Source organism: Staurois parvus, unplaced genomic scaffold (assembly GCF_062004578.1).
Source record: "Staurois parvus isolate SC_StPar_1 unplaced genomic scaffold, SC_StPar_1.0 ptg002372l, whole genome shotgun sequence".
In the NCBI taxonomy this organism is placed as follows: Eukaryota; Metazoa; Chordata; class Amphibia; order Anura; family Ranidae; genus Staurois; species Staurois parvus.
Genome location: NW_028320168.1, coordinates 195,611 through 209,127, shown reverse-complemented (window position 1 = coordinate 209,127; position 13,517 = coordinate 195,611). Strand labels below are relative to the sequence as shown.

Genomic DNA, 13,517 nt, shown 5'->3' with positions numbered 1-13,517 from the left:
CTTCCGTAGGTGTCGGCGGGGGGAGAGGTCCACCTTCCGTAGGTGTCGGCGGGGGGAGAGGTCCACCTTCCGTAGGTGTCGGCGGGGGGAGAGGTCCACCTTCCGTAGGTGTCGGCGGGGGGAGAGGTCCACCTTCCGTAGGTGTCCGCGGGGGGAGAGGTCCACCTTCCGTAGGTGTCGGCGGGGGGAGAGGTCCACCTTCCGTAGGTGTCGGCGGGAGGAGAGGTCCACCTTCCGTAGGTGTCGGCGGGGGGAGAGGTCCACCTTCCGTAGGTGTCGGCGGGGGGAGAGGTCCACCTTCCGTAGGTGTCGGCGGGGGGAGAGGTCCACCTTCCGTAGGTGTCGGCTGGGGAGAGGTCCACCTTCCGTAGGTGTCGGCGGGGGGAGAGGTCCACCTTCCGTAGGTGTCGGCGGGGGGAGAGGTCTACCTTCCGTAGGTGTCGGCTGGGGAGAGGTCCACCTTCCGTAGGTGTCGGCGGGGGGAGAGGTCCACCTTCCGTAGGTGTCGGCGGGGGGAGAGGTCCACCTTCCGTAGGTGTCGGCGTGGGGAGAGGTCCACCTTCCGTAGGTGTCGGCGTGGGGAGAGGTCCACCTTCCGTAGGTGTCGGCGTGGGGAGAGGTCCACCTTCCGTAGGTGTCGGCGTGGGGAGAGGTCCACCTTCCGTAGGTGTCGGCGTGGGGAGAGGTCCACCTTCCGTAGGTGTCGGCGGGGGGAGAGGTCCACCTTCCGTAGGTGTCGGCGGGGGGAGAGGTCCACCTTCCGTAGGTGTCGGCGGGGGGAGAGGTCCACCTTCCGTAGATGTCGGCGGGGGGAGAGGTCCACCTTCCGTAGGTGTCGGCGGGGGGAGAGGTCCACCTTCCGTAGGTGTCGGCGGGGGGAGAGGTCCACCTTCCGTAGGTGTCGGCGGGGGGAGAGGTCCACCCTACGTTTGGTATCTGATGCCATATAGGTACACGGGCCTTTATTTTAGCAAGCTGCACGATGTTTGTGGTTCATTGCCCTGTTTAACCTCTCTGTCGTTTATTTTTCCCTGCAGGGCCTTCCAGTATTTCATCAAAGCTTCAGACATGAATCATGTGAAAGCTATGGAGAAAGTGGCTTATGCTCTACTGTTTGGGGACCCTGTAAAGCAAGATATTCCTGCAGCTAAATATCTCCTGGAAAAACTAACCGAGCAAGGATCCCCCAGAGGGCAGACGGTAAGCTGGCCTCATGATTTGGAGCTGTTAAAGGTGACGCTTCTCGCTGCCAACTCCTAATTGTTCCTGGTATTCGTTGTTCCTGGTATTATTTGTTCCTGATACATTTCCTGTCTTTTATATTCACCTTTGACTAAACAATGTGCTGCTCTCAGCCAGTCTGCAGTCTTCCCTTCACCTGCACATGGGTGCTGTATGTGAGCACATAGGGCAGATTGTCTGATCTCCGTAAAGAATTTCCTATGTCAATATGCAGTAAGCGATTGCTAGACAATGATTTGGAGTAGAAGGTTAAAATCACTTCTACCCAATCTTACGCTCGGGGATAAAGATAACTATAATTCTTTAAATGTATTTGCCTTTTGTAAAGTGGAGGGGGTTTCTAATATAATTTAGCTATTCTCACCCTGAATGATATGTTGTATGGACTTTAAAGTGTATCTAAACCCAACAACAAAAATGTAATATATAGCTGGATATCCTTTGGTGTAGTGGCAGTGTGACGGGAGTCACTTTGGGTGGGGGGCCCATGGAACCCAACTCACTTTGGAGAGATGGGGAGACCCCTGTCTCAGCTCCCCATATCCCTCTTATGTGTAAGTCACCCTGTGCCTGTTATGGATAAAGGGTGATCTGTCCTAATATTGTGTAGACATGTCTAGGAGATAGGTGGGGTGGGGGTTGTGGTTTGTTTGGTGTTGTGTGGCTGCATCCCATTGTTTTATTGTTTGTCTTGCTTTGGAGCAAACTATTATGGGATGTATGTGTATTAGCTTAGTGGGGGGGGGGGTGTCTCCATCATCCCTCCCTCTTGATGGGACTGTCTGCTGGTGTGAAGTTGGAATACCTGTGTGTCTCTTGTTACTAAATGTAGATTGTGCCACCCTGTGTCATTATGCAGGGAGGGGGGACTGTCCCCTGAGTGTATATATCTTGTATCTGTGTTCAAATAAACTAGTCTACCTCCTGGTTTACTTCAAGACTGGTGTTGTCTAGTCTTGTACGGTCAGCTGTGGTGTCTGTTGTCGGTGTTCGGACGGGGAAGCGGTATGTGGTGTCTGTTGTCGGTGTTCAGATGGGGAAGCGGTATGTGGTGTCTGTTGTCGGTGTTCGGACGGGGAAGCGGTATGTGGTGTCTGTTGTCGGTGTTCGGGCGGGGAAGCGGTATGTGGTGTCTGTTGTCGGTGTTCAGACGGGGAAGCGGTATGTGGTGTCTGTTGTCGGTGTTCGGATGGGGAAGCGGTATGTGGTGTCTGTTGTCGGTGTTCGGATGGGGAAGCGGTATGTGGTGTCTGTTGTCGGTGTTCGGACAGGGAAGCGGTATGTGGTGTCTGTTGTCGGTGTTCGGACGGGGAAGCGGTATGTGGTGTCTGTTGTCGGTGTTCGGACGGGGAAGCGGTATGTGGTGTCTGTTGTCGGTGTTCGGACGGGGAAGCGGTATGTGGTGTCTGTTGTCGGTGTTCGGACGGGGAAGCGGTATGTGGTGTCTGTTGTCGGTGTTCAGATGGGGAAGCGGTATGTGGTGTCTGTTGTCGGTGTTCGGATGGGGAAGCGGTATGTGGTGTCTGTTGTCGGTGTTCGGATGGGGAAGCGGTATGTGGTGTCTGTTGTCGGTGTTCGTACAGGGAAGCGGTATGTGGTGTCTGTTGTCGGTGTTCAGATGGGGAAGCGGTATGTGGTGTCTGTTGTCGGTGTTCGGACGGGCAAGCGGTATGTGGTGTCTGTTGTCGGTGTTCGGACGGGCAAGCGGTATGTGGTGTCTGTTGTCGGTGTTCGGACGGGCAAGCGGTATGTGGTGTCTGTTGTCGGTGTTCGGACGGGGAAGCGGTATGTGGTGTCTGTTGTCGGTGTTCGGATGGGGAAGCGGTATGTGGTGTCTGTTGTCGGTGTTCAGACGGGGAAGCGGTATGTGGTGTCTGTTGTCGGTGTTCAGATGGGGAAGCGGTATGTAGTGTCTGTTGTCGGTGTTCGGATGGGGAAGCGGTATGTGGTGTCTGTTGTCGGTGTTCGGGCGGGGAAGCGGTATGTGGTGTCTGTTGTCGGTGTTCGGACGGGGAAGCGGTATGTGGTGTCTGTTGTCGGTGTTCGGACGGGGAAGCGGTATGTGGTGTCTGTTGTCGGTGTTCGGATGGGGAAGCGGTATGTGGTGTCTGTTGTCGGTGTTCGGGCGGGGAAGCGGTATGTGGTGTCTGTTGTCGGTGTTCGGACGGGGAAGCGGTATGTGGTGTCTGTTGTCGGTGTTCGGATGGGGAAGCGGTATGTGGTGTCTGTTGTCGGTGTTCGGATGGGGAAGCGGTATGTGGTGTCTGTTGTCGGTGTTCGGATGGGGAAGCGGTATGTGGTGTCTGTTGTCGGTGTTCGGACGGGGAAGCGGTATGTGGTGTCTGTTGTCGGTGTTCGGATGGGGAAGCGGTATGTGGTGTCTGTTGTCGGTGTTCGGACGGGGAAGCGGTATGTGGTGTCTGTTGTCGGTGTTCGGATGGGGAAGCGGTATGTGGTGTCTGTTGTCGGTGTTCGGATGGGGAAGCGGTATGTGGTGTCTGTTGTCGGTGTCCGGATGGGGAAGCGGTATTCTAACGGAAGTACCCAAGCTCAGTGTGGGTTGGTTCTGTTACAGGCAGCATTCGTTGTCTTTTTGTGTGTGTGTTTTTTTTTTTTTGTTTGTTTTCCCGCACCTGTGGATCCTGCCAGTAACATACTTTGTTTTAGGCCCCTTTCACACAGGGCGGACATCCCAGCAGAGGATCTTCCCGCTGATCAGAGCAGAGCGGGTGGATGAGCCATCTGTGTCTGCTCACTTTATGCAGATTGGACAGGTGGAAACTGACTCCGCTGTCCGATTACGCCTGACTAATAAATAAGAACTAAAAAAACACGCTAGGGCTTTATTGGATGTTAAAAAAACATAGCAAAATAAATAATACATAGTATAATAAACATCACAAAACAATAGTGCAGCACTAAGATAAATTAAAATGTATCTGCAATACAATAATGGAATGTAAATATATCAAACTCTTCTGTGTCCCCACAAATGAAAAAAAAAATAAAATAAAGGAATCCAAATTTGAAGCCAAACACTGTAAAGTTAGTGGTTCTTCGATTATGAGAGAAATGACAGATGTGGATACCAAACGCAACCATGTACCCTGCAGCTGATAAACGCACGTTTAGGAGCTGTTCAGCGGTTTTTTTCAGCAGCCCCTGAACTCTCCCTAATGTTTTCCTATGTGTCCATGTACACATCGTCGTTTACAGGCATTTGAGTTTACAGTCGTTTTTTTTGAACACACAAAACTTTCATTCAGCAGTCGATTTTATCAGCGTTTCAAACACAAAACGCTTGTAAACATGACTAAACGTGGCAAATCGCGTTTATAAGCGTTTGAAATTTTTTTTTTTTAACTCTTCCAGTTCCCGATGCTGTCCAGAGCCTTTTTTCATTATGAAAAATACATGGAAAGAGTTTTCAAGGTACTCAAATAGACAAAACACTGAACACAGGATGTTCCTCCAATCCACCTAGACAGAAGAGGGCAGATACTCTTCCAAGTGGTTTTTGTTTTTTTGGGGATTTTTTCTTGTTTTTGTCTTAAGCGGCCCGGATCAGACCAAAGGTCAGTGTAACCAGACGCAAGCCTGTTTACACCCGCTGGTCCATGGGGGTGAATGGACTGTCCAATATGAGACCACTTAAAAAAAAACAAAAAAAAAACTGACAGGCAGACCTGATTGAACCCTTTGTATGAAAGGTGCATTAGGGGGCTGTACTGTATCTAGGGGTGGAACAGTGGTGTCACCTTAGGGCAGGAAACATACTAGGACTACAAAGCACCTTAACCCCCCACCACCCTACACTTATTGAACAGATATGCTTTCAACTGTGAATTTTACAGACTAAAAGGGAGCAAATTGGGTGTTTTCTTACACTTTAAGGTCATGGGGGTCAGCCCGGGTTCACACTGCAGAGGTGCGGGTAATCCCATGTGATTCGCACAGGAACCACACCGCATTCCTGTGGAAAATCGCATACGATTTGCGTGCGGTGCAATCGGAGTCGTACATTTTGTATGGCTCTAATCGCACCACACCCGCACCAAAAATGTGCAGGACCCTTTTTTTGGTCCGCACTAGAATCGGATCGCATAGGTATTTACACCCATGCAATCCAATTCACGCCCATGCAATCCGATTCTGCACATCGCACTGCGTTTTGCGGACCGAAGTGGGGGTGTCGTTCACTTAACATACACACCCGCATCGGTCCTTGTGAACGGGATGCGATTGTGATGCGGTGCGGAATTCGCACTGAAAACGCTGCAAATTCCGCACCGCATCAGTGTGAACGAAGGCTGAAGGAGAAGCATGCTGTGTCTGTGCCCACAAGTGATTATGACTGATGCATGAGGAGGTCATGGCTGATATGATGTTTAGGAGTACAACCTCCTGCAGCGTATGGGGAATTTTTTTTTTTTTTGCCTAAATTAAACCTGCTCGGTTATGACATGCTGAAGAGGGATAGTGAAAATGTTTTTTGGGGTTTTTGTTTTTGTTTTTTTAATTCTACTGCCGGACTGTCACCCCTGTTGCTCAGCCTGCAGCTCTTTGGCACTTCTAGTGCAGCCTTTGCGTTCCCAGTAGTCTGTGTTTTGGTGCTCACTCATGCCAGGGAATAATGTATTCTTCAGATCGGCTTACAGTAGTTCTTTCACACAAAACATTTTTAAAAAGGTTGTCAGAACCGTGATCTTTAGCAGTCTCCTGTACCACGTCTCCATTCTATGACAGTCTCTTCAAGTATATTCCCAGCCTCCAGCAATTTGTGTCGCATATCTGCAGTCACTGACCCTCTCTTGTGACATAGCCGTAGTCTTTGACTTTCTCCTGTTACTCGCCTGCAGCTTTCCATAGCATTAGCATACATTTACTGAACATTATGTGCAGCCCATTGGTCATGTCAAGGGCTGCACTCGTTGCTCCCTCTTTTGGGCAAGTTGACCACCACTGTGTTACATGGTAAAGGTTGTTGTCTGTCTGAAATCACATTATGGTTTATTTGGCCAATTTCTGGTTCTTAAAGGAGTTCTTATTTAAAGCTTACACATTACATTATGCTATTTTGCATTTCATTTTATAATGTTTCTAAGCAATTTGTTATATAAGCCTGTCACTATCTTCTCGCTCTCTAGGCTCTTGGATTTCTGTACGCCTCCGGATTAGGGGTGAACAGCAGTCAGGCGAAGGTAACTCTCTCTTGTCAGTCATTCGTGGACATTGTGTGATCCTTGTATGTACATTGTTCAGTCTGTGTATGTACGTACTATTTCACTTTGGAATTTTGTTCCCTCTAGGCTCTGGTCTATTACACATTTGGCGCGTTGGGAGGAAACCTGATCGCACACATGGTTTTGGTAAGTCTGGTGTTTTCAGTTCCTGACCCGCTGTAATCCAATCAGTGTGGTCGATCAGCCGATACTTCACTTTTCTGTGACAAAAATGATCAGGAGTGTGTCCACCCATAAGTATTCATTTCTCAGCTGTGTTAGAGCAGCAGTGCAGGAAAGGAAGGGGGTGTCTTACAGTGGTAGCAGGCCTGTGGCGACCACTTCTAAAATACAATAAAACAAGTTCATTGGAAGGGTCAGCTATGAGGTCTGCTTTTCCCACACTCCTCCCTGATAAATATGAATTAAAACTGTGTCGTGTCTTGTGTGTCGTGTCGTGTGTGTTAGGTGTGTGTGTTGTGTTGTGTGTGTGTTAGATGTGTTGTGTGTGTTAGGTGTGTGTGTTAGATGTGTGTTAGATGTGTGTGTTGTGTTTTGTGTGTGTGTTGTGTGTGTGTTAGATGTGTTGTTTATGTGTGTCTTGTGTGTGTGTGTTGTGTGTGTTAGATGTGTGTGTTGTGTTGTCACTGGTTCTGATTATGTATTCTGTCTGCTGCAGGGTTATCGGTACTGGGCTGGGATCGGAGTACTACAGAGTTGCGAATCTGCTCTCACACATTACCGACTGGTGGCAAATCATGGTAAGGAACTGTAGATTGTATTTATATGCAGGAAATATTATATATTATATCTGAAATATATTTTTCACATATTTTGTAACAAAAACTCATATATATATATATATATATATATATATATATATATATATCAGTAAATTAAGAATGCCTTCTTCTAGGTTGACTTGCACACAGTTTTTGAAGGAACTTGGCGGGTAGGTTGATCCAGACATCTTGGAGAACTAAGCACAGATCTCCTGTGGATGTAGGCTGCCTCACATCCTTCTGTCTCTTCATGTGATCCCAGACAGACTCTGTGATGTTGAGATCAGGGGTCTGTGGGGGCCAAACCATCACTTCCAGGACTCCTTGTTTTTCTTTGCACTGAAGATAGTGCTTAAATGATATTGGCTGTATGATTGGGGTGGTTTTCCTGCTGCAGAATACATTTGGGGCCAATCACACACCTCCCTGATGGTATGGCATGATGGAGAAGTATCTGCTTGTATTCCTCAGCATTGAGGACACCATTGATCCTGACCAAATCTCCAACTCCATTTGCAGAAGGCTCTCCAGCCCTTTACCAAAAAACTGCTACAGCCAGATATTTTAAATTTTGACTCATCAGTCCAGAACACCTGCCGCCATTTTTCTGCACCCCAGTTCCTATGTTTTTATGCATAAGACATGGAAACAATCCCAGCCATGCCACCACCTGCCTGGAGTTTGCATGTTCTCCCTGTGCCTGCGTGGGTTTCCTCCGGGTACTCCGGTTTCCTCTCACACTCCAAAGACATGCTGGTAGGTTAATTGGATCCTGTCTAAATTGTCCCTAGTATGTGTATGTATGAATGTGAGTTATGGGACCTTAGATTGTACACCCCTTGAGGGTTAGGGACCTTAGATTGTACGCCCCTTGAGGGTTAGGGACCTTAGATTGTACGCCCCTTGAGGGTTAGGGACCTTAGATTGTACGCCCCTTGAGGGTTAGGGACCTTAGATTGTACGCCCCTTGAGGGTTAGGGACCTTAGATTGTACGCCCCTTGAGGGTTAGGGACCTTAGATTGTACGCCCCTTGAGGGTTAGGGACCTTAGATTGTACGCCCCTTGAGGGTTAGGGACCTTAGATTGTACGCCCCTTGAGGGTTAGGGACCTTAGATTGTACGCCCCTTGAGGGTTAGGGACCTTAGATTGTACGCCCCTTGAGGGTTAGGGACTGATGTGAATGTGCAATATATATGTAAAGTGCAGCGTAAATTGACGGCGCTATATAAGTTCCTGAAATAAATAAATAAAATGCTAAACGACTCAACTATGCAGGAAAACATAGAAACTTGGGTATAGATAAATGGCAGCAGGTTCTCTGGACTGATGAGTCAAAATTTTAAATATATTGGAGACAGAAGGATGTGAGGCAGCCGACATCCACAGAAGATCTGTGATTAGTTCTTCAAGATATTTGGAACAACCTACCTGCCGAGTTCCTTCAAAAACTGTGTGGAAGAAGAAGAACTAAGGCTATTTTGAAGGCAAGGGTGATCACCCCAATTATTGATTTGATTTGGATTTCTCTTCTGTTCATTTACTTTCCATTTTGTTAATTTATAAAAAAAAAATAAACTATTAACACTTCTATTTCTGGAATCATTCTTATTTTATAGGCTTTTTTTTCCCCACACCTGCCTCAGACTTTTGCACAGTACTATATATTACACCCATACACTGTATATGTAAATAAAATTATAATAATTTTATATATATATATATATATATATATATATATATATATATAGTCAGGTCCATACATATTGGGACATGGACACAATTCTAACATTTTTGGCTCTATACACCACCACAATGGATTTGAAATGAAATAAACAAGATGTGCTTTAACTGCAGACTGTCAGCTTTAATTTGAGGGCATTTACATCCAAATCAGGTGAACTGTGTAGGAATTACAACAGTTTGCATATGTGCCTCCCACTTGTTAAGGGACCAAAAGTAATGGGACAGAATAATCATAAATCAAACTTTCACTTTTTAATACTTGGTTGCAAATCCTTTGCAGTCAATTACAGCCTGAAGTGTGGAACGCATAGACATCACCAGACGATGGGTTTCATCCCTGGTGATGCTCTGCCAGGCCTCTACTGCAACTGTCTTCAGTTCCTGCTTGTTCTTGGGGCATTTTCCCTTCAGTTTTGTCTTCAGCAAGTGAAATGCTCAATCGGATTCAGGTCAGGTGATTGACTTGGCCATTGCATAACATTCCACTTCTTTCCCTTAAAAAACTCTTTGGTTGCTTTTGCAGTCTGCTTTGGGTCATTGTCCATCTGCACTGTGAAGCGTCCAATGAGTTGTGAAGCATTTGGCTGAATATGAGCAGATAATATTCCCGAAACACTTCAGAATTCATCCAGCTGCTTTTGTCAGCAGTCACATCATCAATAAATACAAGAGAAGCAGTTCCATTGGCAGCCATACATGCCCACGCCATGACACTATCACCACCATGATCACTGATGAGGTGGTATGCTTAGGATCATGAGCAGTTCCTTTCCTTCTCCATACTCTTCTCTTCCCATCACTCTGGTACAAGTTGATGTCGGTCTCATCTGTCCATAGGATGTTGTTCCAGAACTGTGAAGGCTTTTTTAGATGTCGTTTGGCAAACTCTAATCTGGCCTTCCTGTTTTTGAGGCTCACCAATGGTTTTCATCTTGTGGTGAACCCTCTGTATTCACTCTGGTGAAGTCTTCTCTTGATTGGTGACTTTGACACACATACACCTACCTCCTGGAGAGTGTTCTTGATCTGGCCAACTGTTGTGAAGGGTGTTTTCTTCACCAGGGAAAGAATTCTTCGCTCATCCACCACAGTTGTTTTCCGTGGTCTTCCGGGTCTTTTGGTGTTGCTGAGCTCACCGGTGCGTTCCTTCTTTTTAAGAATGTTCCAAACAGTTGTTTTGGCCACGCCTAATGTTTTTGCTATCTCTCTGATGGGTTTGTTTTGTTTTTTCAGCCTAATGATGGCTTGCTTCACTAATAGTGACAGCTCTTTGGATCTCATCTTGAGAGTTGACAGCAACAGATTCCAAATGCAAATAACACACTTGAAATTAACTCTGGACCTTTTATCTGCTCATTGTAATTGGGATAATGAGGGAATAACACACACCTGGCCATGGAACAGCTGAGAAGCCAATCGTCCCATTACTTTTGGTCCCTTAACAAATGGGAGGCACATATGCAAACTGTTGGAATTCCTACACCGTTCACCTGATTTGGATGTAAATACCCTCAAATTAAAGCTGACAGTCTGCAGTTAAAGCACATCTTGTTCGTTTCATTTCAAATCCATTGTGGTGGTGTATAGAGCCAAAAATGTTAGAATTGTGTCCATGTCCCAATATTTATGGACCTGACTGTATATAGATAGATAGATATATGTTTTTATTTAGGACAATGCAGGGGCCTGATGGAGATTCGAGCACTGGGGTTCTGGTCTCCTTTCCCATCTCTCTTCACTCTGGGAGTTTTGCTTCATGTTTGTGTTAGTTTCCTTTTGGGTAGCTGCAGTGTTCTGTTCGAAGTTCAAAAACACGCAGCTAATTTTGACTTCCACCCATACCAGCTGATGTGTGCGATGAGTAGGAGGAGGACGTACATCAGAAAGAGATGGTTTGCACTGACCCAGATATCTGGCCAGCAGGTGGGTGATGGAATTATTCCAGTATGTAAAAGTGGAGCAGGATCTCAGCAGGATGACAAGCCCCTGATGGAGTGCTTGTGTGAGCATAAAACAGGGGTTTTGCGGTGTACCTGCTGTGATCGTGTTACACTCTGCCATGCTGGAAGCAAAGTTGAGCTTGAGTACTTCACTACATACCTACAGAAATGTTGTATCTGGCTCCATTAGTCTCCTGCTGTTCAACTATCTGGGGCAGTAGACTGTGTCTTTCTGATGTCAACTGCTGTTAAGAACTGCATGCAAAAACATGGCAGTACGAGTTGTGTCTCCTTTCTGACTGTATTTGGGGCATTAGTAGATTCCATTGGGGTAGGGTATAACATTTTATTTTAAACCTGAACTCCAGCCTTACTCAACACCCCCCCCCCCCCCAGTGAGGCTGCAGCATCGTTCTTGATCCCATCCATCACATTTCCTGTCTAAAGGATGGGCAGCTCAGTGGCTAAATGGTTAGCACTTCCACTTGGCAGTACTAGGGTCGTTGGTTTGAATCCCAACCACGGCACCCCCTGCCTGGAGTTTGCATGTTCTCCCTGTGCCTGTATGGGTTTCCAAAAACACTCCAAAAACATGCTGGCAGGTGAATTGGCTCTTGTCTAAATTGGCCCTAGTATGTGTATGAATGTGAGTTAGGGACCTTAGATTGTACACCCCTTGAGGGTTAGGGACCTTAGATTGTACGCCCCTTGAGTGTTAGGGACCTTAGATTGTACGCCCCTTGAGGGTTAGGGACCTTAGATTGTACACCCCTTGAGGGTTAGGGACCTTAGATTGTACGCCCCTTGAGGGTTGGGGACCTTAGATTGTACGCCCCTTGAGGGTTGGGGACCTTAGATTGTACGCCCCTTGAGGGTTGGGGACCTTAGATTGTACGCCCCTTGAGGGTTAGGGACCTTAGATTGTACGCCCCTTGAGGGTTGGGGACCTTAGATTGTACGCCCCTTGAGGGTTAGGGACCTTAGATTGTACGCCCCTTGAGGGTTAGGGACCTTAGATTGTACGCCCCTTGAGGGTTAGGGACCTTAGATTGTACGCCCCTTGAGGGTTAGGGACCTTAGATTGTACACCCCTTGAGGGTTGGGGACCTTAGATTGTACGCCCCTTGAGGGTTGGGGACCTTAGATTGTACGCCCCTTGAGGGTTGGGGACCTTAGATTGTACGCCCCTTGAGGGTTAGGGACCTTAGATTGTACGCCCCTTGAGGGTTAGGGACTGATGTGAATGTACAATATATATGTAAAGTGCTTGACGGCGCTATATAAGTAGCTGAAATAAATAAAGGATTCCATTCATTGTCACTCACCTCTCCTCCCGATACATCCTGTCATTGGCCTGCCTCTCACTGCTGTTTGCGTTCTTTGCTCTTCTTCAAGTGTGGGTGTGATCTTTATGGCTGGCATCAGTCACTGTAGTGCTGTTTCAGAGCATTATATATAGGAACACACCACCAGTGTTCAGATATTTGTGAAGGATCCTTCCCACTGCACTGGGTGGTACAGACTTTAGCTGTGAAAATTGCTGATCAATTGCTTAATTACACCCTTATACATCTGATCAGCAGATTGCACAGCTAATGTCTGCAGTACACAGTGGCAAGCACAGAGGAGCATGCAAATCTAAATGGATGCCCAGGATGTGTTTTGTTTTTTTTTTTTTCTTTTCATAGAATGCTGCAGACAGGGTGCTGTGATGTTTATAGGAGCCCCTTTGCCCCTCCCACCAAACGCAGCAAAGACCGGTTGAAAGACTCAGTGATGACTTCACTGGGCCTCAACATATTTATCTCTTTAAAATGGAATTATTTGTGTGAAAAGTTTAACTGTGTAGAGAGCAGGAAAGTGGGGGGCAGGGGGGAGGATGTACGAGGGAAGAAATTATATGTGTAAAATTACACTTCAACATTGAAGTGATTCTGAATTTGTTGTACTACAAAGGTGTTTTTTTTTTTTTTTTTTGTGACCTCGTCCATGAGGAAGCAACTTATTCTCCAGTAAAACATCTAACAATTTGCCTCTATGTCCTCCATCATCTTTTAGTTGCAAGTGACATCTCATTGACGGGCGGGACTGTGGTGCAGAGGATCAGATTGGCAGACGAGGTGGAGAACCCAGGCATGGCCAGCGGGATGCTGGAGGAAGACCTGATCCAGTATTACCAGTTTCTGGCAGAGAAGGGAGATGTCCAGGCACAGGTCAGTCTTTCAGAGAACTTTGTATTCTACTTATCACAGTTACTACTGTTACAGATGACACAACCTGTGACAGACAGACAGAGGGATTTTCAGTTGGACTGTTATGGTCATAGTAATAAATATTGATAAAGTCGTCTTCTGAGTACACACACTGGTTTATGAAAAAAAAAAAAAGAAACCAATCAGGTTTTAGCTTCAGTCTCTGTCCTGGACTTCAAACAGCTCTGAAATCTGGTTGGCTCCATTCTTTATACATTCCCACACACCTTTTTTATGTATTGCCCAGAAGTTGTGTCCTATTTCTGAGCATTTTATATAAGAACACATCACCACTATTCAGTTATTTGTGCAGGCTCCTTCCTGCTGGCCAGTA

The 13,517-nt window shown here is 46.7% G+C and overlaps 1 protein-coding gene across 4 annotated transcripts in view; it reads left to right on the top strand.

Moving 5' to 3' along the window:
- The window catches only part of SEL1L (SEL1L adaptor subunit of SYVN1 ubiquitin ligase), an 80,963-nt gene that overhangs the window by 33,167 nt on the left and 34,279 nt on the right, over nt 1-13,517 (top strand). For all 4 annotated transcript variants that reach the window (XM_089665855.1, XM_089665853.1, XM_089665856.1 and 1 more), the window contains exons 6-10: nt 1,038-1,200; nt 6,390-6,443; nt 6,552-6,611; nt 7,144-7,225; nt 12,990-13,144. In XM_089665855.1, coding sequence (XP_089521981.1) covers nt 1,038-1,200; nt 6,390-6,443; nt 6,552-6,611; nt 7,144-7,225; nt 12,990-13,144 — 514 coding nt within the window. The remainder of the gene's footprint in view (nt 1-1,037; nt 1,201-6,389; nt 6,444-6,551; nt 6,612-7,143; nt 7,226-12,989; nt 13,145-13,517) is intronic.